The sequence below is a fragment of the Pseudorca crassidens genome, chromosome 21, assembly GCF_039906515.1.
Source record: "Pseudorca crassidens isolate mPseCra1 chromosome 21, mPseCra1.hap1, whole genome shotgun sequence".
In the NCBI taxonomy this organism is placed as follows: domain Eukaryota; kingdom Metazoa; phylum Chordata; class Mammalia; order Artiodactyla; family Delphinidae; genus Pseudorca; species Pseudorca crassidens.
The window spans coordinates 5,763,566-5,788,610 of record NC_090316.1 but is presented as its reverse complement, the minus strand read 5'-3'; the positions used below and the strand labels follow the sequence as shown (position 1 = coordinate 5,788,610).

General features: G+C 52.8%; 1 protein-coding gene across 16 annotated transcripts in view; it reads right to left on the bottom strand.

Moving 5' to 3' along the window:
* Positions 1-25,045, bottom strand: part of ANK1 (ankyrin 1) — a 214,031-nt gene that overhangs the window by 20,105 nt on the left and 168,881 nt on the right. For 14 of the 16 annotated variants that reach the window (XM_067721829.1, XM_067721826.1, XM_067721822.1 and 11 more), the window contains 15 exons: positions 24,237-24,333; positions 22,951-23,029; positions 21,493-21,590; positions 21,187-21,411; positions 20,073-20,227; positions 19,550-19,761; positions 18,849-19,053; positions 18,465-18,561; positions 18,023-18,254; positions 16,234-16,359; positions 15,988-16,107; positions 14,888-14,966; positions 14,552-14,626; positions 12,576-12,707; positions 11,150-11,296 (listed from right to left, as the gene is read on the bottom strand). In XM_067721829.1, coding sequence (XP_067577930.1) covers positions 11,150-11,296; positions 12,576-12,707; positions 14,552-14,626; positions 14,888-14,966; positions 15,988-16,107; positions 16,234-16,359; positions 18,023-18,254; positions 18,465-18,561; positions 18,849-19,053; positions 19,550-19,761; positions 20,073-20,227; positions 21,187-21,411; positions 21,493-21,590; positions 22,951-23,029; positions 24,237-24,333 — 2,079 coding nt within the window. Of the gene's footprint in view, positions 1-2,548; positions 8,802-11,072; positions 11,297-12,575; positions 12,708-14,551; positions 14,627-14,887; positions 14,967-15,987; positions 16,108-16,233; positions 16,360-18,022; positions 18,255-18,464; positions 18,562-18,848; positions 19,054-19,549; positions 19,762-20,072; positions 20,228-21,186; positions 21,412-21,492; positions 21,591-22,950; positions 23,030-24,236; positions 24,334-25,045 lie in introns of those variants that run through there. The other 2 variants (XM_067721831.1, XM_067721832.1) reach the window with 2 other exon arrangements.

The following is a 25,045-nucleotide window of genomic DNA, read 5'->3' as shown; positions in this document are numbered from 1 at the left end:
CATCCCTGAGAGGTTTCCTCAGGATCCTTTGTACTCCTTCATTCTGCCACCCGACTCCCAGGTAACCACTAATCTGCATGTCACTATACAGGAGCTGCATTTGCCAGAATTGTATATAAATGGAACTATACAGTGTGGAATCGTTTTTGTCTGTTTTTTTTTCACTCAGCCTAATTTCATCCATGTTGTTGCATGTATTGATAATTCATCCATTGTTATTGCTGAATGTCTAGATCACACTGTAGGTATATGTTTAACTTTTTAAGAAACAACCAAAGTTTTTCCAAAGTGATTGTCCCATTTACATCCCCACGAGCAGCGCATGGGCTCCCAGTTCCTCCACATCCTCAACACTTGGTATGTTTTTCGTTTTTTTCGTTTTTTGTTCTAGCTCTTCTTATAGATGTGTAGCGTATCTACTTATAGTTTTAATTTGTATTTCTCTGATGACTAATGATGCTGAGCATCTTTTTGTGTTCTTATTTGCTATTTATCTATCTTCTGGGTTAAGTTCAAGTCTTTTGCTCACTCTAAAACTTGGGTTGTTTTCTTATTATTGAGTTTTGAGAGTTCTTTATGTATTGTGGATACAAGTCCTATATCAGATGATTATTAGCCAATACTTTCTCCCAATCAGTAGCTTCTTTTTCTTCTTCATTTTTTTAAACAGTGCATTTTAAAGTGCAGAAGTTTTAAATTTTGATGAAGTCCAACTTCCATTTGTTCTTTTATGGATTGTACTTCTGGTGTTGCACCTAAGAAATATTTGCCTTATCCAAGATCTCTAAGGTTTTCTCTTATGTTTAACCAAGAATTTTTATAGTCACAGGTTTTACATTTAATCTATGATCCATTTTGTGGTAATTTTTGTATGTGATGTAAGGTGTGAATCCCAGTTCATTTCTGCATATGAATATCCAAGTGTTCCAGCACACATATTGTAAAGATTATCCACTGAATTGCCTTTGCACCTTTGCTGAAGATCAGTTTTTCCTATATGTGTAGTTTTATTATTTTTGGATTCTATTGTGTTCCATTGACTTATCTGTCTTTATGGCAATACCACACCGTATTGATCACTGTAGCTTTGTAATAAATTTTGAAGTCAGTGTAAGTCCTCCAACTTTGTTCTTTTTCAAAGCTGTTTTGGATGTTCTAGGTCTTTTCCATATGAATTTTAGAAACACTTTGTCACTTTCCACAGAAAAGCCTACTGGGATTTTGACTGGGGTTGCATCAAATATATAGATTGTTTCAGGGAGAACTGACAAAGTATCGAGTCTTCTGACCCATGAACACCGGTGTATCTCTACATTTATTTAGGTCTTTTAAAATTTCTCTGGGCAACGTTTTGTAGTTTTCAATGTGTGTCTTTCACATCTTTTATCAGATTCAGCTCCAAGTGTTTCAATTTTTTTCAGTGCTATCTTAAAGGGTATTCTTTTTTCAATTTCAATTTCCACTTGTTCATTCCTAGTATATAGAATTCAATTGATTTTTTTAATATACTGAAATTGTATCCTGCAACCTTACCAAACTCATTTTTTAGATTCCATTGGATTTTTATATATATCATGTTGTCTGTGAACAAAGACAGTTTACTTCTTCCTCTCCAATCTGGCTGCCTTTTATTTCTCTTACTTGCCTTATTGTACCGGCAGCACCTTTAGGACAAGGTTGAACAGAAGCCAGGGGAGCAGACATCATTGGCTTGTTACTGCACTTAGAGGGAAAGCACTCGGTCTTTCACCATTAAGTGTAATGCTAGCTTCAGGTTTTTTGTAGGTGCCCTTTTAGGGCTCTGCTATCAGACTCTCCAATTTGGGGGACAGCGATTTGCCCTAAGTCCTCACTTCTCTTACAGACCCTAGAAGAGTTACTGATTTTTCAAACCGTGTAGCTTTTTACTTGTTGTTAGCATGGAGTGGTGACATCCAAGCTCCTTACATGCAGAACCAGATACTGATTTATTTTAGAATATTCAACCATTTTGCATTCCTTGGATAAACCCCACTTGGTCATGATGCACTTTTATATAGTGTTGGATTTGATTTGCTAAAATTTAGTTTAGAGATTTTTGCATGAATGTTCATGAAGGATATTGGTCTGTAGTTTTCCTGTAATGGCTTTCTTTTTTTTCACCAAAAATGTAATGCTGGCCTCATAGAATGAGTTGGGAAGCATTATGTCCTTTACAATTTTCTTAACGAGTTATTTCTTCCTTAAATGTCTGGTAGCATTCACCACTTAAGTCCTCTAGGCTTGGAGTTTTCTTGGTGGGAATATTGGTTTTTTTTAAAATTTATTTTATTGAAGTATAGTTGATTTACAATGTTGTGTTAATTTCTACTGTACAGCAAAGCGATTCAGTTATACATAAATATACATTCTTTTTCATAGTTTTTTTCTATCATGGTTTATCACAGGATATTGAATATAGTTCCCTGTGCTATACAGTAGGACCTTGTTGTTTATCCATTCTATACATAATAGTTTGCATCTACTAATCCCAGCCTCCCATCCACCCTTCCCCCACCCTCCCTCCCCCTTGGCAACCACAAGTCTGTTCTCTATGTCTGTGAATCTGTTTCTGTTTCATAGATACGTTCATTTGTGTCATATTAGATTCCACATATAAGTTGTATCATATGGTATTTGTCTTTCTCTTTTTTTAAATAAATTTATTTATTTATTTATTGGCTGCATTGGGTCTTCGTTGCTGTGTGCGGGCTTTCTCTAGTTGCGGTGAGCGGGAGCTACTCTCCGTTGCCGTGCGCGGGCTTCTCATTGCAGTGGCTTCTCTTGTTGCAGAGCACGGGCTCTAGGTGCGTGGGCTTCAGTAGTTGTGGCATGCAGGCTCAGTAGTTGTGGCTCACGGGCTCTAGAGCACAGGCTCAGTAGTTGTGGTGCATGGGCTTCGTTGCTCCACGGCGTGTGGGATCTTCCCGGACCAGGGCTCGAACGCGTGTCCTCTGCATTAGCAGGTGGATTCTTAACCAATGTGCCACCAAAGAAGCCCCCTGTCTTTCTCTTTCTGACTCACTTCACTTTGTATGATAATCTCTAGGTCCATCCATGTTGCTGCAAATGGCATTATTTCATTTTTTATGGCTGAGTAATATTCCATTGTATATATGTACCACATCTTCCTTATCCATTCGTCTGTCGATGGACACTTAGGTTGCTTCCATGTCCTGGCTATTGTGAATAGTGCTGCAGTGAACATTGGGGTGCATGTATCTCTTCGAATTATAGTTTTCTTCAGTCTTTAGTGATGTTGCCTCTCTCAGTCTGGCTGGATTCTTATCAATTTATTGATCATTTCAAAGAACCAGCCTTTGGTTTTATGGATTTTCCCTAGTGTTTTCTGTTTTCAACTTCATTGATTTCCGCTCTGATCTCTATTATCTCCCTTCTGTTTACTTTGGGTTTAATTTGCTCTTCTTTTTCAAATATCTTAAGATATTATAAAGCGGAGGTCACTGACTTGAGAACTTTTCTCTTTTTTAATGTGGACATTTAGTGCTATGAATTTCTCCCTAATACTGCTTTACTGGCATACCATACATTTTGATATCTTGATTCAAAATACTAATTTCCCTTTTGCTCTCTTCTTTGACCCATGGGTTATTTAGAAGTGTATGATTTAGTTTCCATATGTTTGAGATTTCTCATGTAGCTTTCAGTTATTGACTTGTAATTTAATTTCACTGTGGTCAGTGAATGACTTGAATTCTTTCATATTTATTGAGACTTACTTTATAGTCTATAACACGGTCTATATTGGTTTGTTCTAGGGGCAATTGAAAAGAATGTGTATTCTGTTGTTATTGGGTGGAATGTTCTACATTTTCCAATTCCTAATGTCAATTAGGTCAAGACGAAGGACAGTGTTGTCAAATCTTCTATATGGTTACTCATTTTTCTACTTGCTCTATCAATTATCAAGATGGAGTATTGAAGTCTCCCACTGTAGCTGTGGTTTTGTCTATTTCTCATTGTGCTTTTCTGTTTTTGTTTCATGTATTTATAGCTATATTACTGGTACATAAACATTTAAAGATTGTGATGCCCTCTAGATGAACTACTTATTATTATGAAATTATTGTCTTTATCCCTGGTAATATTATTTGTTCTGAAATCTACTTGTCTGATATTAATATAGCCACTTCAGTTTTCTTTTGATTAGTGTTAGCACAGTTTATATTTACTCATCTTTTTACTTTTAAGGAATTTGTGTTTTTATATTTGAAAGGCATTACTTATAGGCAGTATATATTTGAAATTTACCTTTATATCCAGTCTATCTCTGCCTTTTTTTCTTTAATTAATTAATTAATTAATTTTGGCTGCATTTGAGTCTTCGTTGCTGTGCTCAGGCTTTCTCTAGTTGCAGTGAGTGGGGGCTACTCTTCGTTGCTTTGCGCGGGCTTCTCATCGCGGTGGCTTCTCTTGCTGCGGAGCGTGGGCTCTAGGTGCACGGGCTTCAGTAGTTGTGGCACGTGGGCTCAGTAGTTGTGGTTCATGGGCTCAGTTGCTCCGTGGCATGTGGGATCTTCCCAGACCACAGATCGAACCCGTGTCCCCTGCATTGGCAGGAGGATTCTTAACCACTGTGCCACCAGGGAAGTCCCTATCTCTGCCTTTTAATGTGGGTTACTTAGGTCATTTACATTTAATGAGATTATTAATATGGTTAGGTTTAAACCTCTCATTTGCTAATTTCTACTTTCATCCCATCTGTTCTCTTTTTCCTCTTTTGGATTAATTGAAATTTTCCACTTTATCTATTTTGATTGCTTATTAGCTATAATTCTTTGATGATTTTAGTAGTTACTTTAGGACTTTTAGTATACATCCTTAAACTATCACAGTCTACTTTTTTTTTTTTTGTGGTACGCGGGCCTCTCACTGCTGCGGCCTCTCCCGTTGCGGAGCACAGGCTCTGGACGCGCAGGCTCAGCGGCCATGGCTCACGGGCCCAGCCGCTCCGCAGCATGTGGGATCCTCCCGGACCGGAGCACGAACCGGTGTCCCCTGCATTGGCAGGCGGACTCCCAACCACTGCGCCACCAGGGAAGCCCTATCACAGTCTACTTTTAAGTGATGTCATATAACGCTTGGCATATAGTATAAGAACCTTACAATAATATACTTCCATATTTCTCTCTCAAATTTTTTGACTTTTGTACCATTGTGGTAATATATTTTACTTTTACACATGCTAGAAACCCAACATTATATTGTTATTTTTGTTTAAACAGTTATCTTTTAAAGAGATTTAAATAACAAGAAAATTATGTATTTGTTCTTATGGTGAGCATTTTGGCAGTTCATTCCTTCGCGTAGAGCTGTATTTCTGTTGCTGTCGTTTCTCTTCGGCCTCAAGGATTTTGTTTTTAAACTTTTCTTGTAGCGGTCACCTCCTGGTGATGAATTTTCAGGTTTTGTGCGTATGGAAAAGTCTGTATTTGCCTTCGTTTTTGGAAGTCATTTTGCTGGATATAGAAGTCTACATCACTTTAGAGATGTGTTTCTTTCAAGATGTGTTCTACTTTAAAGATATTGTTCCACTGTCTTACATCCATTGTTCCTATGAGAAATCTTATGTAACCCTTATCTTTATCCCCTTGTATATAACAGGTCTTGCTTTTTTCCTCTGGCTACTTTTAACCTTTCTCTGTCACAGGTTCTGACCAATTTGTTTAAAATGTGCCTTGGCATAGTAGCTTCCATGTTTCATGCAGTTAACTGAACTTCTTGGACATGTGTATTTACGGTTTTTGTCAAATTGTAAAATTCTGGGCCATTAATTCTTCAAATACATTTTCAGCCCCCTTCTCTGCTGGAAACTCTAATTTCACAAATATTAGGTCACTTGATTTCCCCACAGCTCACTGATGCTTTTTTTTTTTTCTTCCTGTGTTTCATTTTGGAGTTTCTATTGCTATGTTGCCAAGTTCCCTTCTTCTGTAATGTCTAATCCCATTCAGTGTACTTCATTCATCCTATACCTTATAGTTTCATCTCTAGGAGATTGGTTTGGGTCTTTAACAAATATCTTCCAGGGCTTCCCTGGTGGCACAGTGGTTAAGAATCCACCTGCCAATGCAGGGGACATGGGTTCGAGCCCTGGTCTGGGAAGATCCCACATGCCACGGAGCAACTAAGCCCATGCGCCACAACTACAGAGCCTGCGCTCTAGAGCCCGTGAGCCACAACTACTGAGCCCATGTGTCACAACTACTGAAGCCCACGAGCCTAGACCCCGTGCTCCACAACAAGAGAAGCCACCACAATGAGAAGCCTGCGCACCGCAACAAAGAGTAGCCCCCGCTCGCTGCAACTAGAGAAAGCCCATGCGCAGCAATGAAGACCCAACACAGTCAAAAAAAAAAAAATCTTCCAAGTCTCTACTTCACTTTTTAAACATCTGAAATAGTTATTAACTGCTTTACCATTCTTGTCTGCTAATTCTAATATCTGCGTCAGTTTCAGTTGATTGACTTTTCTCCTTATTATGGGTTGTGTTTCCCTGCCTCTTTGTATGTATGTCTGGTAATCTTTAATTGGATGTTGTGACTTTTATCTAGTTGGGTGCTGGGTATTTTTGTATCCCTATAACAATTCTTGAACTTTGCTCTGTTATGTAGTTGAGTTCCTTGGAAACAGTTTGATCCTTTTGAGTTTTGCTTTCAAGGTTTATTAGGTAGGAGCATTGACCAACCTAGGGCTAATCACTCTCCATTTCCGAGACAGGACCATTCTGTGCTCCCTATGCAGTGTCTGTGAACGATCAGTCTGCCTATTGGGAACAGATGATGAATATTCAACCAAAACTTGCGGGGAACCTTCTGGAGGTCTCCAGAGCTCTCTCTGTGTGCAGCTGTCTCTCTAGGGAACTCTAGCTGCCCTGGTCTCCTTGGACTCCCAGCGACTTCTCCTGAACCAGGGAGTCTTCTTGGATTTCTCTTCCTTCTGCCATGACTTAGAAACTCTTTCGAGGCAGTGATCTAGGCAACTGTAGGGTTCACCTCACTTATTTTCCATGTCTCATAGATCACTGTCCTTTGCTGCCTGATGTCCAATGTCTCGAAAACCGTTGTTTCATATAATTTGTCCATTTTTTGCTTTCAAGCAGGAGCGTATATTCAGACCCTGTTGCCTCATCTTGGCCAGAAGTGGATGCATCACAGACAGTCCCTCAGATACGGCCGGATAAACATGTTCACTCCTGGGAATCTCAGTAAGACTTCATAAAGGCTGGGAGAGGGTAACTCTGCTGGTCACAGAACACCCGAGGCTCATTCTTGGTGACTTTTCCACCTTGAAACTTCCTGGGGTTCATGTGAATGGAATTTCACCCAAGCAAAAATGTGTCCATGAAGGGAACTTGTGCAACCCTCCCCCAGGACTTCTTTCTGCCTTGTGTTTTGTCCTGGAGGCCCTCCCCTGGTCGCAGTGTTTAGGGGCTACGCCCCCTGCTCCCTCTCAGTCTCCAGAAGACCCCGCTGACCCCACTCTCACCCCCGAAGCGTGGATCTGGGGCTGTAGGTGTCCATACTCAGTGGAGTGGGGATTACTGCTCATAGGGGCCATGCTCAGCGAGGGCCGTCTCACACAGTCTGGGGTGGACCACAGCACAGGAAGGTTTGCTGAGTCCCCTGGGTTGAGCTCCAGAAGTGCCTGTCTCTCTGGCAGTCTCACGTGGCCCTGCCATACCTGGGTCACCAGCCCATCCCTCAGTCTAGAGCTCTCCTCTCTGGGGTTGCCTTTTGGGGAAATCAGGTAACAGGCAACCAAACACACAGCTTTGGAGCAGAGCCGTCCAGCAGTGGCCCGCCCCCCAGCCTCCCCTCATCTGGGCTGTCACACTGGATCTCTGTTAACCTAGGCCTAACGCTGCCCCCACTAGTTTGATGTCAGCAGCAAACCAGACAAGGGTGGACAGACAACCCTAACTCAGGCAGGAGCCACACTTCACTAGCTGTGTTCACTAAGAGTCCGTAGAAATGAGACATACTGTATTTCTAAGTAGACATTGTGTCCAACTCATCACACCAAATGGAGTTGACCAAACAGGATGTGAGATGTCCATTTTTTCCTTTTACATGAGAAATCTGTTTTATTTTTAGGAACATGCTTTTTTTTCGCTCCACGGGCAATTTTTTTTCATGTTTATTCCAAGGGCCTGGGGTAGTTCCCTCCTGTGCAAGAGAAGCAAACTTGCTTTTTGACTTAAAGCCCCTTCTGCTCTGGCCAGTCCAGGCAAACACAGCAAGAAGAGCCAGGAAGGCAGGACAAGAGACCTCAGGTTCCTATCTTCCTGACACCACAGAGCAACCAGTCCCTGCCTCGAGTGCCCACAGGGAGGCTGAGACGAGCAGAGAACGAGGTAAAGCACAGAGGAGGCAAGGTGCCGCCGTGGCCATCGGCGCAGAGGCCTGGGCCGGCCCAGGACAGAAAGCCAGAGGAAGCGCAGGAGGCTGCTGTCCCCCTGTCCTTCCACCTCTGATCCCTCCTGCTCCTTCTCTCTGGGCCAGAAGGGCACCCACATGTGGGATGGTCTTCCTGGGACTGCAAAGAAGGCAGGAAAAATACACAGAAGCCAGCTCTGGTGCCCAGAAAGGCAGGATGGACCAAGCGGGCGTCTGCTTCTGAGCGTCTGCTCCGGCCTGGGGGAGCGTGCACACAGGGCACACGGCCTGCGTTTGCCGGGACACCTGCTGGACGAGGGGGTTCAGAAGGGCTGACAGGCGACAGAGCAGCCAGGAAGCACAGAAGCATTCAGAGTGTGACGTCTGCAACCAAAGCAGGGGAGGATCCCTTGTAAACTTGTTAGACCTTGTGACCCCTCTGCTCCAAACCTCCAGCGGCTCTCCATCACTCTCCCAGCAAAACCAGTGTCCTCAGGAAGGCCTGGAAGAGCCGCCCTCCTGCTGCCCCTGCCCTTTCTTCCTCCCCTCTGGCCCCTCACTGTTCTGCGGATGCACCAGGCACGCGCGCTCAGGGCCACTGCCCGGGACGCTTGTATGGTGCTCTCTCCCTCCTCTCCCTCCAGCCTTTGTTCAGATGCTACCCACTCCCACCCCACTATTTACTTCCCCAGGCCCAGCACTCTGATCCCCCTTGCTTGAGTCTGTTTTTTCCCAGCATCTACTTGCTAGTGCGTTATACAATTCACTTAACATATTATATTTTTGTTTGCCTCTCTACACAAAAGGTAAGCTCCATGAAGGCAGAGTTTGGGACTTTTCTTTCTTTCTTTCTTTCTTTTTGTCTGTTTGAGAACTGACTTATCTGCCCCGCTTAGAACAGCCCCTGGCATGTGGCAGGTGTTCAGAAAATATTTGCCAAGTGAGCTGACCAACTGCACAGCCTTTCCACGGTCACGGAGCACAGGACCCAGGCCCACGGGGGGTCGGACTCTGCTCAGGCGTTAGATGAGAGTCTCCAGGCCCAACTGGAATCCTGAGGCCAGCGGAGACATTCATAAACGCCTGGGTCCGTAACTGCCCTTTTGAACAGTTTTTTTATTGTGATAAGAACACTTGACATGGGCTCTATCCTCTTGACAGATTTTTGATTGTTGTAACTGCCTTGTTTATACTCATGTAATTTTATGGGCCTGGTGTCCGTAGAACTGGGGGACAAAACCCCCAAAACTTGAGTTGACTTGATTGAAACAGCTCTGGGGATGTTAAGAAACCCAACCAAGTCACCGGTTATCACGTAAAAAAGGGAGAAGTGTTCTGTCACTTGACTTCTCCCAGTTTGCAGCAATCAGCCCCCTTCCCTCGCTCCTAGTGAAAGGGAGTTGGTCACTTAGCAGTCCCTGCTGTGTCCGCCTAGTCCCCCAAGAGCGGGGAGAGGGCCAGCCTGGGAGCCCTCAACGCTGGGTCTGAGGGGCAAGCCTCCTCCGTGGGAACAGCCCTGAGGGCACACAGGTCCCAGCAGGCAGCGAGGGCGCCCCAGCATCAGGGCGGGGGCCCTTGGTGACATGCATCAGTGGAGGCTGAGGGCCCCTGAACACCTGGCCCAGGTGAGACAGTGGAGACAGGCAGTGGGGGAGAGAGCGGACTTGCAGGCCAGGTGAGGTCAGAGGCAGAAGAGAAAGGCCACAGCACGCAGTCAACAGATGAGCCCTGTGCCCAGGGGCCCTGGATGGCATGTTTCAGGAGACACAGGATGTGGGAGAGTCACCAGTGTCAGGGGCACAGCATCCCCCTGGACAGGGCCCCTGTCCCCACCTTCCACTCACAAGACCCCCGCCACAGGGGCCCACACAGCGCGCGCACGTGCGCGTGGCCGGGAAGGCTGGTGACCTAGGAGGTGGGGGAGGACAGCGACGCAGCTGCGGGATGGGGCATGTGCCGGCCTCATGGAAGCCGGTTCACAGAACCATATTGCTTTTCAAGGCCTGTGAGGAGCCTCAGGTCTCTAATCCAACTTGCTGATTTTAGAGAAGAGGCTGATGACTCAGCAGTGGAGTCAGGCGGAAAGGGGATAGAAGCCAGCCTCCCGGCTCCCACTGCAGGGTAGGGCCTCCGCCCTGCTTCTGCACCCCTGGTCAGCGACAGAGATGGAGGGGCAGTGGGGGTCCCGGCCCTGCTCCTCACTTGGCCGCTTCCCCTGCTAAAAGGAAGGTGTCCTCAAAGGCCGCAGGGGTGGGTGCTGGGGGCAAAGGTCAGGACCCCCCGGGGCCCGGTCACATGGGGGCTTCTTGGCATAACGAACCACATCAAAACGAGTCAGGGGAAAGAGATGGGGCGAGAAAAAAGGGAGAGAAAAGCAGAGACCGGGCTGAAGAAAAGATCCCGCTTAGTCTCAGAGAAGGGGCGGCAATAGGGCTTCAGGACGCCCCCTGGCTGGTCCCCATGGGACCTGCGCCAGAACCTAGCGCCCTTGCGTCTCCCCACCGACTGGGTCGATGGGTGCGCGCATGCGCAGAGCTGGGGGGCGTGCGGCACGCGGTGCGTTGAGCGGGGCCTCGGCTCCTCCCGTCCTGCCCGGGCCCCGGGCGCCCCCCACCACCTCTGCGTTCACCACCGCCCGTCCAGAGAGAGACTGACCTCCGGTCACCGGGAGAGAAGGTTCCAGGGAGGGTCAGGAGGCGGCGGCTCGGCCCCTTCGTCCAGGAGACACTCACCATTCATCTGGGAGGGGGACGACGAGTAGTCCCGGTCCGTGGGCCGGCGGTCGGGCTTCAGGTTGCGGCCCTGCCTGCCCGAGCCCTCCAGCATGTTCACGATCTCGCCGCGGTCGATGTGCCGCAGGGCCGCGTACAGGTTCTCCACTGCGGGCAGAGGGGAGGAAGGAGGGCGCTGGGGGGACCGCTACCCATCGCAGGGCGCGCGGGACGCCCGGCTCTGAACTCTGGTGGGGTGGGGGGAAGACTGCGAGGAGGGGGATTGCAAGCCCCCGCTTTTGTCGAAGTCAAAGCAAACTACCTCTTTGGAGAAGACGGCAGATCTGGGGACACTGCGGTTCCCGTCCGGCCCACGCAATAAAGCCAAAATCGCGGTAAAGCGAGAACACGAATGTTGTTGTTTTCCCAGTGCATATAAAAGTTATGCTTACACTACACTCTAGTCTATTAAGTGTGCAGTAGCATTCTGTCTAGAAAGACAAGGCATCTACCATACCTTTAAAATATTTATGGCTAAAAAACGCTAACTGTCCTCTGAGCCTTCAGTGAGTCTTAATAGTCACATAAGGATCACTGATAACAGATCAGCGTAACAAACGCAATCATAATGAGAAGTTTTGAAATACTGAGAGAATTACCCAAATGTGACAGACACGAAGTGAGCAAATGCTGTTGGAACAGACCTGCTGAATTTGATTGGGAAAAAAACACAGTATCTGCGAAGCGCCGTAAAGTGAGGTAGACCTGTGTTTTGTTATCCTTTAACCGATCTTTTCCAGACCCTAACAGCGGCGAATTTCAAGGCATGGGAAGTGTTTTTTTGTAACCTAAGAGGAATACTACAAGAAGATGAGTGAGAATGATTGGATTCTGTCTTCTGGAAATCCTTGGTCCTTGCCAGCTGATTTGCCATGCAAACGTAAACACTCAATTTCCTCTTAGCGCTTTGTATGCGGGAATGGGGTGGAGGAGGGGCTGAAAAGAGTGAGACAAATCTTCCCTCCCCCGTTGGAGAAAATCCTGGAAGAAGAACTCCATCCAAGGGGTGACTCCTCACTGGGCTCTGTCCCGAGGGGACAATCCTCATTTGTTTGAGAAATTCAACCGGAAGGCACACACCCTACACAGATGCCGTCTGTCTTCTAGGGGTCCTGGTGCGCTGTGAACTCATTCTGAGGATGGGAAGAGATCACGGCCAAGATTCTCCAAAATCCCCTCCCGGCAGCCTTGCCCAGAAGACCAGGGATCCTGAGGGGTGCATGTGTGCGTGACTGTGCGTGTATGTATGTGTGAGACAGAGTGTGCAGAAGAGATTGGTTCCAAAGGCCAACACCACCCAGGGAATTTGGAGGGAGAACTACTTGGTGAGAAGAGGTCCTGGCACAGGCTTTGGGGAGAGAAGGCTCCCCAGCCCATCGGTACTGACTCTTTGCATCTTGGCCTTCACGGATGACCCAGAGGTTCAACAAGGCCACGCTCTGCTCCAGCAAGGAGTTGGGGTTCTCCACGCGGATCCTGTTGATGTCATCCACGCTGAACTGCAGCTCGCGGGCCAGCTCTGCGCACAAAGAACCAAGACCGGGTGTGAGCCCAGCCAGAGCCCAGCCCCGGCCCCCGAGCCCGCGCGTGGAGTGGGGCGCCCGGCAGGGACCAGGAGATAAAGAGCAGTCTCCCTCTGGATTCGGTATTCCTTCTTCCCAAGGAATACCTGGTGAAATGCTGACACTTACACTGTTGTATCCCCCGGGAATGAGCCAGGAGGAGGCATGTGCCCAGGAGAGTAAATAGGTATTGAATGAATGAGACTGAGCCACTTATCCAAGGTCACAGGACAGGCTGGGGCCACAGCGGGAGAGGGACGGACCCACTGACTCCCTCGGTGCTGTGGTCTGCGCTGCATGCCACTGCCTTTCCCGGGAGAAGCAGTTATAATGGAAATGCATTACTGTGTTTACGTTTCTTCCCGGAAAGGCGTTATTCACATTTAAAATGAAAATACAATTTCCCATCTAAATGCAAGGCAATACAGAATGCTAGCTCTTCCCCTCCTGTGATTTTTATTGTTATTTCTCTCAGGTGCTTTAGATGAGAGAACAGCATCGGAGTCTCATTTCAAGGATGAGGAAGACCAGAGGGGAAACTGATGGTGAGAATCAGCATATGCATGTACCCCCTCCACACACCCACACACACACACACATACACACACTCACACACACACACCACACACACACTCACACACACCACACATACACTCACACACACCACACATACACACACTCACACACACCACATGCATCACATATGCACACCCACACACAACACACAAGCCACACACATACACACCACACATACCACATCTCTCACACACACCACATACAAGCCACACACACAAACACACACAAAACCAAGAAGCAGCAGCAGATGTGCTTTTCGGGCTTAAAGGAGGAGCAGTCTCAACTTCTACTGTGAGCTCCGCCACGCCGCCTTCCAGGAAGTTACTGCTAAGGTTTCCGAGCTTGTCTGAAGCCCTCTCTGCAGGTGGCTGAGTGAAGGGGGCCTGTTCATCCAAAATCTCACAGGAAAGTGGGGATTAAGTCACAGGGCCTGCGACTGAGTAGGACGCAGCCTGAGCTGTCACCGCCTCAGCTGAGTCAGGTCTCCCCTCATGGTGGACGGGGCTCGTGTATGACTTCAGCCACGGCCAGAGATGACAAATGAAAAACGTCCTGACTTGATCTTCTTCCCTCCCTTCCCTCAGCCACGCCAGCCTGTGGGGCCGGCGGCGTGTGCGGGGCCGGGGCGGTGGCAGGCAGGCGGGACGCGCATGTACGGGGCCGGGGCGGTGGCAGGCAGGCGGGACGCGCATGTACGGGGCCGGGGCGGTGGGCAGGCAGGCGGGACGCGCATGTACGGGGCCGGGGCGGTGGCAGGCAGGCGGGACGCGCATGTACGGGGCCGGGGCGGTGGGCAGGCAGGCGGGACGCGCATGTGCGGGGCCGGGGCGGTGGCAGGCAGGCGGGACGCGCGTTTTTTGTTTGCTTGTGTGTGTTCTCGGTTTGCTGGCTTTGCAGGGCTCTGTCACTAACTCACTGCACAACTGAAGTCCCCCCAGTTAGCTAGGTCTCAGCCTCCCCATCTGTAAAATGGGCAGCCTGGATCCATGCTAAGGTCTCCTGTAACGTCTGCAGTTGAGTTTCTAAAAAGGAAAACCAGAGAGAAGTGGGGGAGGGAGGGAGCCCCCCTCTATTGGTAAACCATGGCGACAATCCCAGATCAGGGGCACACCGGTGGAGGGAAGAGGTTTAGAAACGCCTTCACCAGCTGCCCTTTAGCGGAGAGGAGGTGCAGAGGTAGGTGTAGACAGGCAAAGTGCTCTTCTGCCCCAATTGCCCCACTCACCGGCCCAGCTGAGGCCCAGGTGCTCTGATATAATAGCCATCTTCATGTCAGCCCGGTCTGCGCCGCTGAGGACACCTGGGGGGAAGCATCGCGTTCCATTTAGTAGCCTTGGCGGGACACAGAGCCGACAGGCGTGGGCGAGGGACCTCAGAGGGGCTCGGGGCCCGCTCCATGTCCACCCGATTGCTGGCTGGGCCTGCGAGGGTCAGTGGAGACCCCAGCCAAGTGCTGAGCCAATGGTGTCAGCTCGGAGCTCCCGTCGGGGTGAGGGGACGCTGCCTCCCTCACCGCCCCCGGGAAGGGAGTGAGCACAGAGAGTCACAGAGAGGTTGGTACCCAATGTGGACTCGCTGAGGATGCTGTATCTCAGGGCCAGTGGCGTCAGGGTCCTCCTCCGGTCATCGGCTCCACTGCCCTGCCAGAGAGAGACCAGGAAAGAGCGCTGTGGGTGCAGGCGGGGAGGACGCCTGGCCTGGCAGGCGATGGGCAGCTGCACTGCCTGGAGCCTCGACACACAGGGTAGAAGTGTGGGCAGAGGGGGGGCGAGAGGGAGTCTTAACGTACTTTATTATTATTATCATTAAGGATAAGCTCACACGGCCCTCATCACGTGCCAGGCCCTGCTTGATGGACACAACTCCCTATGAGGTAGGTACCATCATTCCTCCCATCTCACCGGGGAGGAGGAAACTGAGACCCAGAGGGCAGACTAACCCGCCCAAGGTAACTCAGCCAGTAAGTGGGTGGAGCTGGAGTTTGAATTTTTAAAAAAGTTTTTCTTTTTGGATTCCTTTCTGCTCAAAAGACCGGTTTTTGATGCCCAAGCCTTCGCACGCTGTGGCAAAGCACCGGGATGCTTGTTCAAGGCTGTGGGAAACCCGCCTGTGAAAGGGAAGTCGGTTCTCCCTAGTCCTCAGACAGAAAGGAGAAAACGAGCCTCAGATATCTGGATGTGACCTTGTTTGTCTAGTTCGGCATGAAAGGCTGATGATGAAAATGACAGGACGACACCAGCAAGAGAGACCCTCCCTCCAGCGCAGGGGAGACTCAGCTGCTCCCAGGCACCAGTGGCGCTTGCTGCCCACACCTCTGCTGAGCTCAGAGCCCTGGGCGAGCGCAGGGCTGAGACACCAGGCTTCCCTTCTCTGAGGGCCTGGGCAAGACAAGTAAGTAGAGGAAAAAGAGGCTCCAAAAGAGCCCTGACGTGGCTGGGACACCTTGAGCCACCGGCCACCCGGTTGTCAGGCCTCGCCTTCCAACGTCCTGGAAGGGGCGTCCTGGGGAGCTCGGGGCCTCGGTGTGAACACGCGCATCGCCCTCACACCCTGACGTTTGTTCCCGAGCTTTGCGGGAAGGGCTGGGCCACAGCCCGTGTCGGGGGAGAGCCCAGGGCCTTTCTCCACCGGTTCGGCTGACAGTCCCGGCAGGGCGCTCACCTTGGTGCAGGGTGGCATGGTGATGTTTAGGTGGCAGAGGATGTGCTGCGTGTCCTCGTACTTCATCGCCTTGCGCAGGAATGACAAGGACCCTGCTGGATCTCGACTGCTGTCCCTCACCTAGACTCGGTCACACAAAAGGGAGAGTCAGGGGCCGCCCCACTGGCCACCAGCCCAGCTGGCTCAGAGCTCTCCACCTCCCGGACTTCTAGACCCGGGCGAGGGGTGGGCAAGAGGAGGCCGCACCTTGACAGGAATGGCCAACCGGCTCTCCCGGAAAGACTGGAAGAGGAAACTCCGCTGCTGCGCGGCCTTCTTGATGGGCACCAGGTTCCCGGAGAGCTCTGCGAAGAGGGGCATTCCTTCCAAAACCTGCAGGAAAGGGAAAGCAAACGCAGCTGGTCAGGAGCAATGCCCAGATGCCCGGGCCCGCCTGTCCGCTCCCGTCTCTGCTTCCCCACGACCCCCCAGGGGCCGTGCTCTGGGAGGCCCCACTGGCTGTTTCGGAAAGGTTATGGTGGATGCTTCCTTCCTTCAGAGGAGTTTATAGTAAGCAGGACTCTTCATGTGTCCCTGCATGGTTGGTCAGCGTTGCTGTCAGAATACTCTAGAATTCCACCAGGAAATCACAATATGGCTTCCGAAACACATTGATCTCTTTTAACACCATCCAACCATGTTTACTTTATACGAGTGCCAGGAGGACCACGTTGTGGTTTAATCTCACCCATGATATAATGGTCCCTACTGTGTATATAATGCTTTCAACTGAGACGTTATCGTGAACCCATTTGACAGTGGAGGAAACTGAGGCCCAAGGAGACTGGTTAGTGCCCAAAACAGCATTAGAGGCAGGTCCCAGCCCTGTGGTCCTTCTTCCGGGCCCTCCGAGCCCCCAGAAGGCTCAGCACAGCCTCTGAGGCCAGATCTTCAGAAAGGTCCTGCTTTGTCACACATCTTAACCTGAGTGAGGACCCTGGGATGGGTAACAGGTTCAAACCTAGTCCCCGTTCTTTACTGCTCCCCCATCTGCCCAGCCCCTCCCCTGCTTCCTCATCTGGGTGCTGCAAAACCCCTGGCGTGGCAGGGAAAGTGGGCTCTGTGGTCAGACTCCTGGGACAAATCCTTTCTCTGCCATTTACTTAGCTGTGTGACCTTGGGCAAGTTGCTTAACCTCCCTCAGTCTCGGTTTCCTCATCTGTAAACGGGGGATAACAAAAGGACACACAGTTATGAGAATCAGGGGAGATGACGCCACTCAAGCACTTTTTGCTTTGGGGCCACACGGTGCGGCTTTTGCAGGATCTTAGTTCCCTGACCAGGGATTGAACCCGTGACCCCTGCAGTGGAAGCGCGGAGTCTTAACCAGGGGATGGCCAGGGAAGTCCCACTCAAGCACTTTTAAAAGTACCTGGGGTGTAAGAACTTTAATAAATGTCAGCTCCTAGCACCACAAATCACTGGGCTGACAGCCTGCTCTCTCCTTGACCCACATGGTGTCCCTCGGCTCTGGGGAAGCTTCCCGCTGATGCTTCTTAAAGGGACATGGCTCAGGAGCCCCTCTGCAGAGGCCGCCCTCCTGATAGCCCTGGGTCCCAAAGGCGCCGGCTGCCCTCGAGGCGGGAGCCCAGGGGGCCCAGGCCCCTACCTCTGTGTCCCTGCTCCGGGCCACGAGGCGGGAGCCCAGGGGGGCCAGGCCCCTACCTCTGTGTCCCTGCTCCGAGCCACGAGACGGGAGCCCAGGGGGGCCAGGCCCCTACCTCTGTGTCCCTGCTCCGGGCCACAAGGCGGGAGCCCAGGGGGGCCAGGCCCTACCTCTGTGTCCCTGCTCCGGGCCATGAGACAGGAGCCCAGGGGGGCCAGGTCCTACCTCTATGTCCCTGCTCCGGGCCACAAGACGGGAGCCCAGGGGGGCCAGGCCCTACCTCTGTGTCCCTGCTCCGGGCCACGAGACAGGAGCCCAGGGGGGCCAGGCCCTACCTCTATGTCCCTGCTCCGGGCCACGAGACAGGAGCCCAGGGGGGCCAGGCCCTACCTCTATGTCCCTGCTCCGGGCCACCTCCACGAAGTTCTCGTGCTGCTCCAGCGTCTTGTCCACCCTGTCATCTGTCGTCATGCAGTAGCAGCGCAGTCGCCCTTCTCGGGGGTCGTTCATCTTGGCGAAAATGACAAACTTGGCCATGTAGGGCACCGCGGTGAGCTCCTTGTACAGCAGGGTGGCGAAGTTCACAGCTTCAGCCGTCCGAGGGCAGTCCGACAGCCAGAACCTGAAAAGAGGGCAGCCGTGAGCCTGTCCCTAAGTGCCTGAGGGGGAGCGTCTCCCCCATCCAATGGCCTGTAAGCCGGGCGGTGGCCTCTCTGACAGCCCCGGTGGTGGGGTGGGCAGGTGACGGCCTAAGCATGGCCACCCATGGGGACAGCGCTGCCCCCTCACGCGGGGCCCGGGGACCCATGGCGCCGGGCAGGCGGGGTGTCACCTGGCAGAGACGTTGGTGGTGAAGGTGGCGCACTCGTTGGCGTACATGAGCTTGGTGGTCCCCGTGATGTCTTCCCACTGGGCCTGGTCTGTCCCTCCTGTGACAGCAGTAGAAAGGGCTTGGGGGACCGTCTCCAGAAGCCAACGCGGGACGTGCACACCCGGCCGTGGCCCCGAGAGCACACCTACCCCTCCGCCCCTCCCCTCGCAGCAGCCCTCCTCCGGGGTCAGAGGGCTCTTCGGGGACAAGGCAGCTCTACGCGGACGCAGCTGCTCATCCCTCCGAGGAGCCCATCACTCCCTAGCTCTGTGTCCTCCCGTCTCCCCAGATGTCGTGGAAGGAGCTGCTGCCCAGAAGGCGGGGCGGGGCGGGGGCACCGCTCACCAATGACGCTGCAGAGCAGCCGCAGGCTGGTGGTGTCTCCCTCCCCGCTGTCCCGAGGGTTATCCGTCCAGGAGGGCGGCAGTGGGACGCGAAGCCCGATGGGGCGGTGGAACTTGCGGCGCCTCGGCTCCACGGTGACAATGGGGCTGAACGTGGCCTGGTTGCCCAGGAGTTTGGTGACCAGCTCATCGGGTACGGGCTGGGCCTGTGAAGTGCCGAGGGGGCACACTCAGCCCCGGAGCAGCAGAGGGGCTCATGGACGGAGGAAGAGAGCGGCTGTCCAGGCAGGTGCGAAGGCTCCCGGGGTGGGGGGCGGGGGGCGGGTCCCGCTCCTGCTGACGGCCAGCCCGGCTCTCCTCTCTGAGCCCCCGTCCCCATCTCCTTGCTGCTCCCCACTCCCGGGGGCCTTGCTCTGCTTCAGGCACCTCTCCAGGAAGCCAAGTGGCTTCCCCTCACGCTAAGCCTGTGGTTTAACACGTTATCTGGGGTTTTCTGCAAGTTACCAGGGCGTCTGCCCTATCTCACCCACCCAACTTTCTTCTGAGCTTCAAGGTCAGGGCTCTAATGGGACTTTTCAGGCCCTAGACCAACGGGTGGAGATGTCCTGGGGAGGAGGGTCATCTCTGAGCGCCCTGACGCCTTCCATCCCTGAACCCGGTCCAGGTGATGGGGCCCCAGCAGGTAAGGAAAGGCTGTGTCACCTGCAGGGCCAGCTTCACTTTCTTGGTGACAGCATTTTCTGGGAAGGTGGCCTGCACCAGGGGGACAAGCGTGCTTTTCAGGGAGCCCCCCTCGGGGCCGATGGTGTCGTAGTCCTGGTAGAGCCTTGACATAATCACGAAGTACAAGGGGAAGTCGGTGGTAACGATGCGGCAGACCCTCTTCTTCTCCAGCTCCTCCAGGCTCCCCAGCTCTGCAACCACAGGCCCGTGCCTGCCCATCACCATGGTGGCTTCCCAGGGCCCCTGATCCCCACTCTGGCGCCCCCTCCCCAGGCCCCGGCAGGGGCAGGAGGCTGGGCCACCTGGAAGGAGAAAGGTCCTGGCCCAGGGGGTCCTGCACAGGACACCAGGCTGCAGGGGCCCGGGCGCCGGAGCTGGGCCACGTCTAGCCTCTCAGGGGGTCCCACACTCCGGGAGACCCCGACAGCCCAACCCAAAGTGCAACCCCAAACCCCGTCCTCCAGGAGGAGGGCCGTGCTCCGGATCCCTGGGGCTCGCGCACCTTCGTCCATCCCATTGAGGATCTGATCCAGGTAGCTTTCTCCGTAGCGGTTCTTGTGTTCCTTCCACACGGAGCCGTTTTCACTCCGCAGCACCACGAGCTCGCGGTCCCCACGGCCTTGGGAGGCGAAGTGGGGGACCTCCACGATGACAGGGCTGGGGGGACAGGGGACAGTGGAGAGGGGCCCGGACGCAGGTGTGCGTGCCGTGTGGGCGGCAGCCATGGACTCAGTAGGGAAGAGTAGCCGGGTCCTGCCTGGAAAGAGGCTGTCCCGTCTGCAGCCTGGTCCTCACAGTCGGACAGACCCGCCTCAGGTCCCAGAGAACCCCCACCCCCGGACCCTCTAGCTACCCACCAGGCCCCAACCTCAGTTCACAGGGGGCTCTCCTGCCATGGCCACACGGCCGAGGCTCAGCAGAATAAAGCTGCCCCTGGACCTGAGCCCGAGGGCCCGCCTGACGTCCTAGACGGGCGACCCAACCCCTCTGAGCCTCAGCTTCCTCCCGTGTCAGTGTGTGAAAGGACATTTCCTTGGGAGGACGGCTTTGAGGACTACATGTGAAGGGGAAGTCAACGTGAAAGCGTTTCACAGCTGCTTTACAATCGGTGGATGAAAGCTTGGCAGCGGGGACAGGCCGTGGATGGAGATGGGAGGGCAGGGCCTCCTGGGCAAGACCCGTTCCAACACAGAGCCCGTGGCGCCTGAGGGATGCAGAGCTCCAAGGAGAAGCCCTTCTGCTGCGGGAAAGGTGAGGAGGGAGCCTCTGAAACCATCAGTCCTGTCCTTGGGGGCCATGCTGCAGGGCCGCCTTCTAGGAAGACCGTTTCAGAGCTTAAATAATCAAACCCTGGGGGCCCCGAAAGTGGCCATCTTCATCCCCCCTCTAGTGTCACACAGGCGCTGAGGGCGTTAAGCTCCCCCTGGGGAACAGACTCCTACGTGTACCTAGAACAGGCCGTGGAAGGAACACATGGACCCCTGGCTCTGACCGGTCAGGACACAGAGAACACGGGTGCGGGCTGCAGGCTCGCCTCCCCTCTGCCCGGGCTGGGCTGGGGCTGCGTGGTCGCAGCGCAGCAGGGACAGGTCGGGGGCATGGGAGTGACCTCTCACCTCAGGAACTGGACTCCCGTGGGGCCCAGGGCGATGACCCTGCTGGCCAGGCCCTCCTCCTCGGCCAGCGGGGGCGGCGTGGGCAGCTTCTGGGGCTTCACCAGGCGGCAGGTGATGCGAGTGGGTGCTGCGCACGTCCGGGGCGGGACCACCACCCGCAGGCCATTGTGCCTGCTGCCCCGCATGGAGCCCCCGCGGGCGTCCACCATGAAGCTCACCAGGAACCTAGGGCACAGCAGGTCCGTGTTGGCTTCTCCTGGGTGGGCGAGCAGGGCCAGAGCTGCCAGCCCCTCCCAGGCCACTCACCCTGTGTGCACAGGGCTGGCCACCGGGCTGATGTTGTCTGAGGTCTCTGTGGCCGGGCTGCTGGGGATCAGCGAGTCTTCATCATACTCCTTAGACGCCTGCAGAGGGGACAAAGGCCAGCTGTCCTGTCACCCCCGGGCCACGGCTGATGGTCTCGGCCAAGGTCGGGGAGGCTCAGCCGTGAACCAAGGGGCCCAGCGTAGGAGGCGCTGATCTGGAAGGGCTCCCACCACACAGCTGGGCCCTGCGGTAGTCACCCTCCCTGCACTCTGAGCCCCTCCCCAGCTGGACCGTCTCCTCCCACATCCTCCCACCCCAGACGGGGCACAGCGGGACGCCAGGAGACCCAGGTTCATGCCTCGGGTTCATGACTTAGGCAAGGACTCAGGGCACGGTTGGCCAGGGAACAGCAAGACCCGGGTCCGCTCGGACCTTCTCACTGTCGTCTTCGGCGGCCCCCGGGGAACGTGCCACTGCAGCCCCAGGGCCACGTTTGACCGGGTCTCCCAAATGTCACCCGGGGTGTGACACCAACGTCACACCACTATGATGTGCCCGAGGGTGGAATGGCGGATTGGACGGCGTCACAGCCGCCTCCCTCTGGCTCCACTTTCGGGTCGAGGGGATGCGCGTGCCTTCAGTGGCAGGGGAAGAGACCAGCCTCAGCTGGAAAACGGACAAGCCCGGCTCGGTGATCGGGCCTCAGGGTGGCCAGTCCCAACCTTCAAATACCACACTGCTTTCTTTTTACCCTAGAAAACCCCTTTGCCCAGGTGACAAAGTGCCAAATGGCCTAAAATTAAACCAAGAGGAATTACATTGTTTTAAACCATCCCACCGATCTTGGAGACAAATTCAGGTGGCATCCAGGGAAGCCACAAAATAGGGTATTGTAATGAGTAACAGCCCACGCCGGGAACAGCTCTCCTTGCCGTCTTCTTTCCATCTGTATTGGTATTTTAAGCTCCCGGTAATCCCTTGAGGAAGGTGAGGCAGAAACTGTCCCCTTTTTTTATGGACGTGAAAGAAAAAAAGCTCAGAGTTCCAGAGCCGCCCGCAGCTTCACAGAGTGCAAATGCAGCCGCAGGCTCCCTCTCTGGCGCCGGGACCCTTGGCCCCAACAGGTGCATAAGGCGTGTGCTCAGGGGCTGTGGCCCCGAGAACATGGGCTTTGGAGCCAAAACTTCTGGAGTCAGTTCTCAGCCCCACTGAGACCAGCGTGAGGGTGTCCCACACGCCCTTCGGCTCTCGGAGACCCAGATCATCAACAGCTAGGATAAGAGCACTGACAGCACAAGTGCTACCAAGAACACGTGGAATCTGGGACCTGCGGGGCTTGGTAAACGCTGCCAGCTCTCAGCTATGAGTTCCTATTGTCCTGCAGGTCGTCTCAAAACAATCACTGTCCAGGGGACCTGCTCCCTGCCAAGGGGAAGTAAGAGAAAGGATGCTTCTTACCTGCTCTGGCTCTTCAGATCTGATCAGCACTGTCTCAGGTGTGACGCAAGGAATCCGAGGGATGGCTGGGGATTCCACCCTGTGTGCCGAGAACGTTGGGACATCAAGGGATGATCCTTATGAGTAGCCCCCCTCTTCCACGGAAGGCCTTAGTGAAACACTTCTGTACCCCCAGGATCACCTATCCGATCCGACCGCTCGCCACCACCTGAATCCCACTGGCACATGTGGTGCATCCTGGCCTTCACACACTGACCAGCCTCCTCCCTCTGCCCCCATGCCTGTCCCCAGAGCCTGACTGTCCTGGCTGAGTGAAGGACCTGCCTCCTCCAGGAAGTCTTCCTGCATGCACCACCCCTGTTCTGCAGCCTTCGACCCCTTGGTGAGGGAACCCTCGCTCTGGCCATTACATCTTATTCTGCGTCACGATCTGTCCACTGGGTGTGTGTTTTGATTCTACCAATATATCTGTAGGTTCTCCGTGGTCAGGGTCCGAGTCTCAAGTTTCTTTCTAAACGAAGTTCAGTAAATACTAATCATAGTTTTCCTTCTCCTTGGTCCATTGCCCTATTTTGTATAAGCCCTGGGACCAAGCTGGCACACGCCTGTCTTTTCAGAAAATACCGAGGGCTCAGTGTTTCTAGAAAGTTGTCACTTTTAGATTCATTCACAAAGTCCCCGGGTGTGGCGATGCACCCACGTCGCAATAGCTCACAGCATCTCAGGGAGGAATGAGAAACACAGGCAGACATAAACCCTCCGTGGGTCTTCCCTAATGGACAGGCCAATGGAGGGACGTGGCCAGCCTCTGAGGCCAGCTTGGCAAAAGTTCCTTTCTTTTTTTTATTATTTAAATTCTTTTAATTGAATGAAAGCTTTTAAAAATTCTGTAGTGCTTTGCAATTTTCAAAAGTTTCACACACATGATTTCATATAATCCCATAATGACACTCCCCCCCCCCGCCCTTTTTTGGCAATGGTTTCTAATGGCAATCTCCCTTGGTGGATTTTTTCTGGTGAGAAGCTGAGTGTGTGAGAGGGGGAGGGGTATGGAGACTGAGCGAGAAGAGAAGGAACAGTGGGGGGCAGGGACCCCTGAGAGGGTGGCTTGCGGTAGGAGAGACCTCTGCGCCTGCCTGGCACCCCTGGTGCAGGGCTAGCTTATCCTAAGGTGCTGGACCAGCGCTCCGTCCGGGCTCGGCCTTCCTGGAACCTTCCAGCTCTGGAATCTTCCTACTCAGTCCCCGGGGTGGACCTTGACCTGCCTCGGCGTGAGCATTACTTACACTTGGTCCAGCTTCGGCACAAAATCCAGCAGCTCTTTCTCTTCATCTATATCCCTGGTATCCTGCTTCTCAGCCTTGAAGCCAACAAGTTCTTCCCCTGAAACCGCACAAGTTTAAGTGAGTGACAGGACGGAGATTCCCTCTTTCTTTTTCAAAAGAAAAGAGGGAATCTGCTGCTCTTCTCAACGCTCACCCCGAGGAGTGGGGGAAGGTCTCAGATGCTCCAGGAGGACCATAGCAACGTCTTCAACCAGCCCTGACCCTGTTCCTCCAGCCCTGGTACCTGGAGCGGGGCAGCCAGTCCCTGATATCTTAGTCTGCACCAGGCTTTGGAGAAGAAAACAGTCCCATCAAAAAAAAGAACTTTTTCTGCCTGACAAGTTCCACTTCAAAACAGCCCTTGTGGCGTGTGCACTGACACCAAAGAAAGAGGTGCTTCTGTTCTTTTCCACACCACACGCAACAGAAGAATAAACAACTGTGGAACCAAACCCATCCATTTTGAGAGGCTCTAGGAACTTTAATAACCATGGCGGCTGAACCCTCATTATTTCCTAAGCGCATCACCAGGAGGTTCAAAGTCTGTCTGCAAACCAGACTGCCTCTTTGTTTCTCTCGCCTCCTTGAACTGGAGTTGGAGCCCTGGACCTTGCAGGGTCCTTTACTGCCCCTCAGCAGTGTGTGTCCTGGCGTTGTGATCTGGAGCCGACAGGATGGAATCACAGCAGCTCATGCAGTTATGATCACAGACACAGTGGCATGGGCACAGACACAGACATGGACAGGTTGGAGCCGCCCGCCAGGGCACG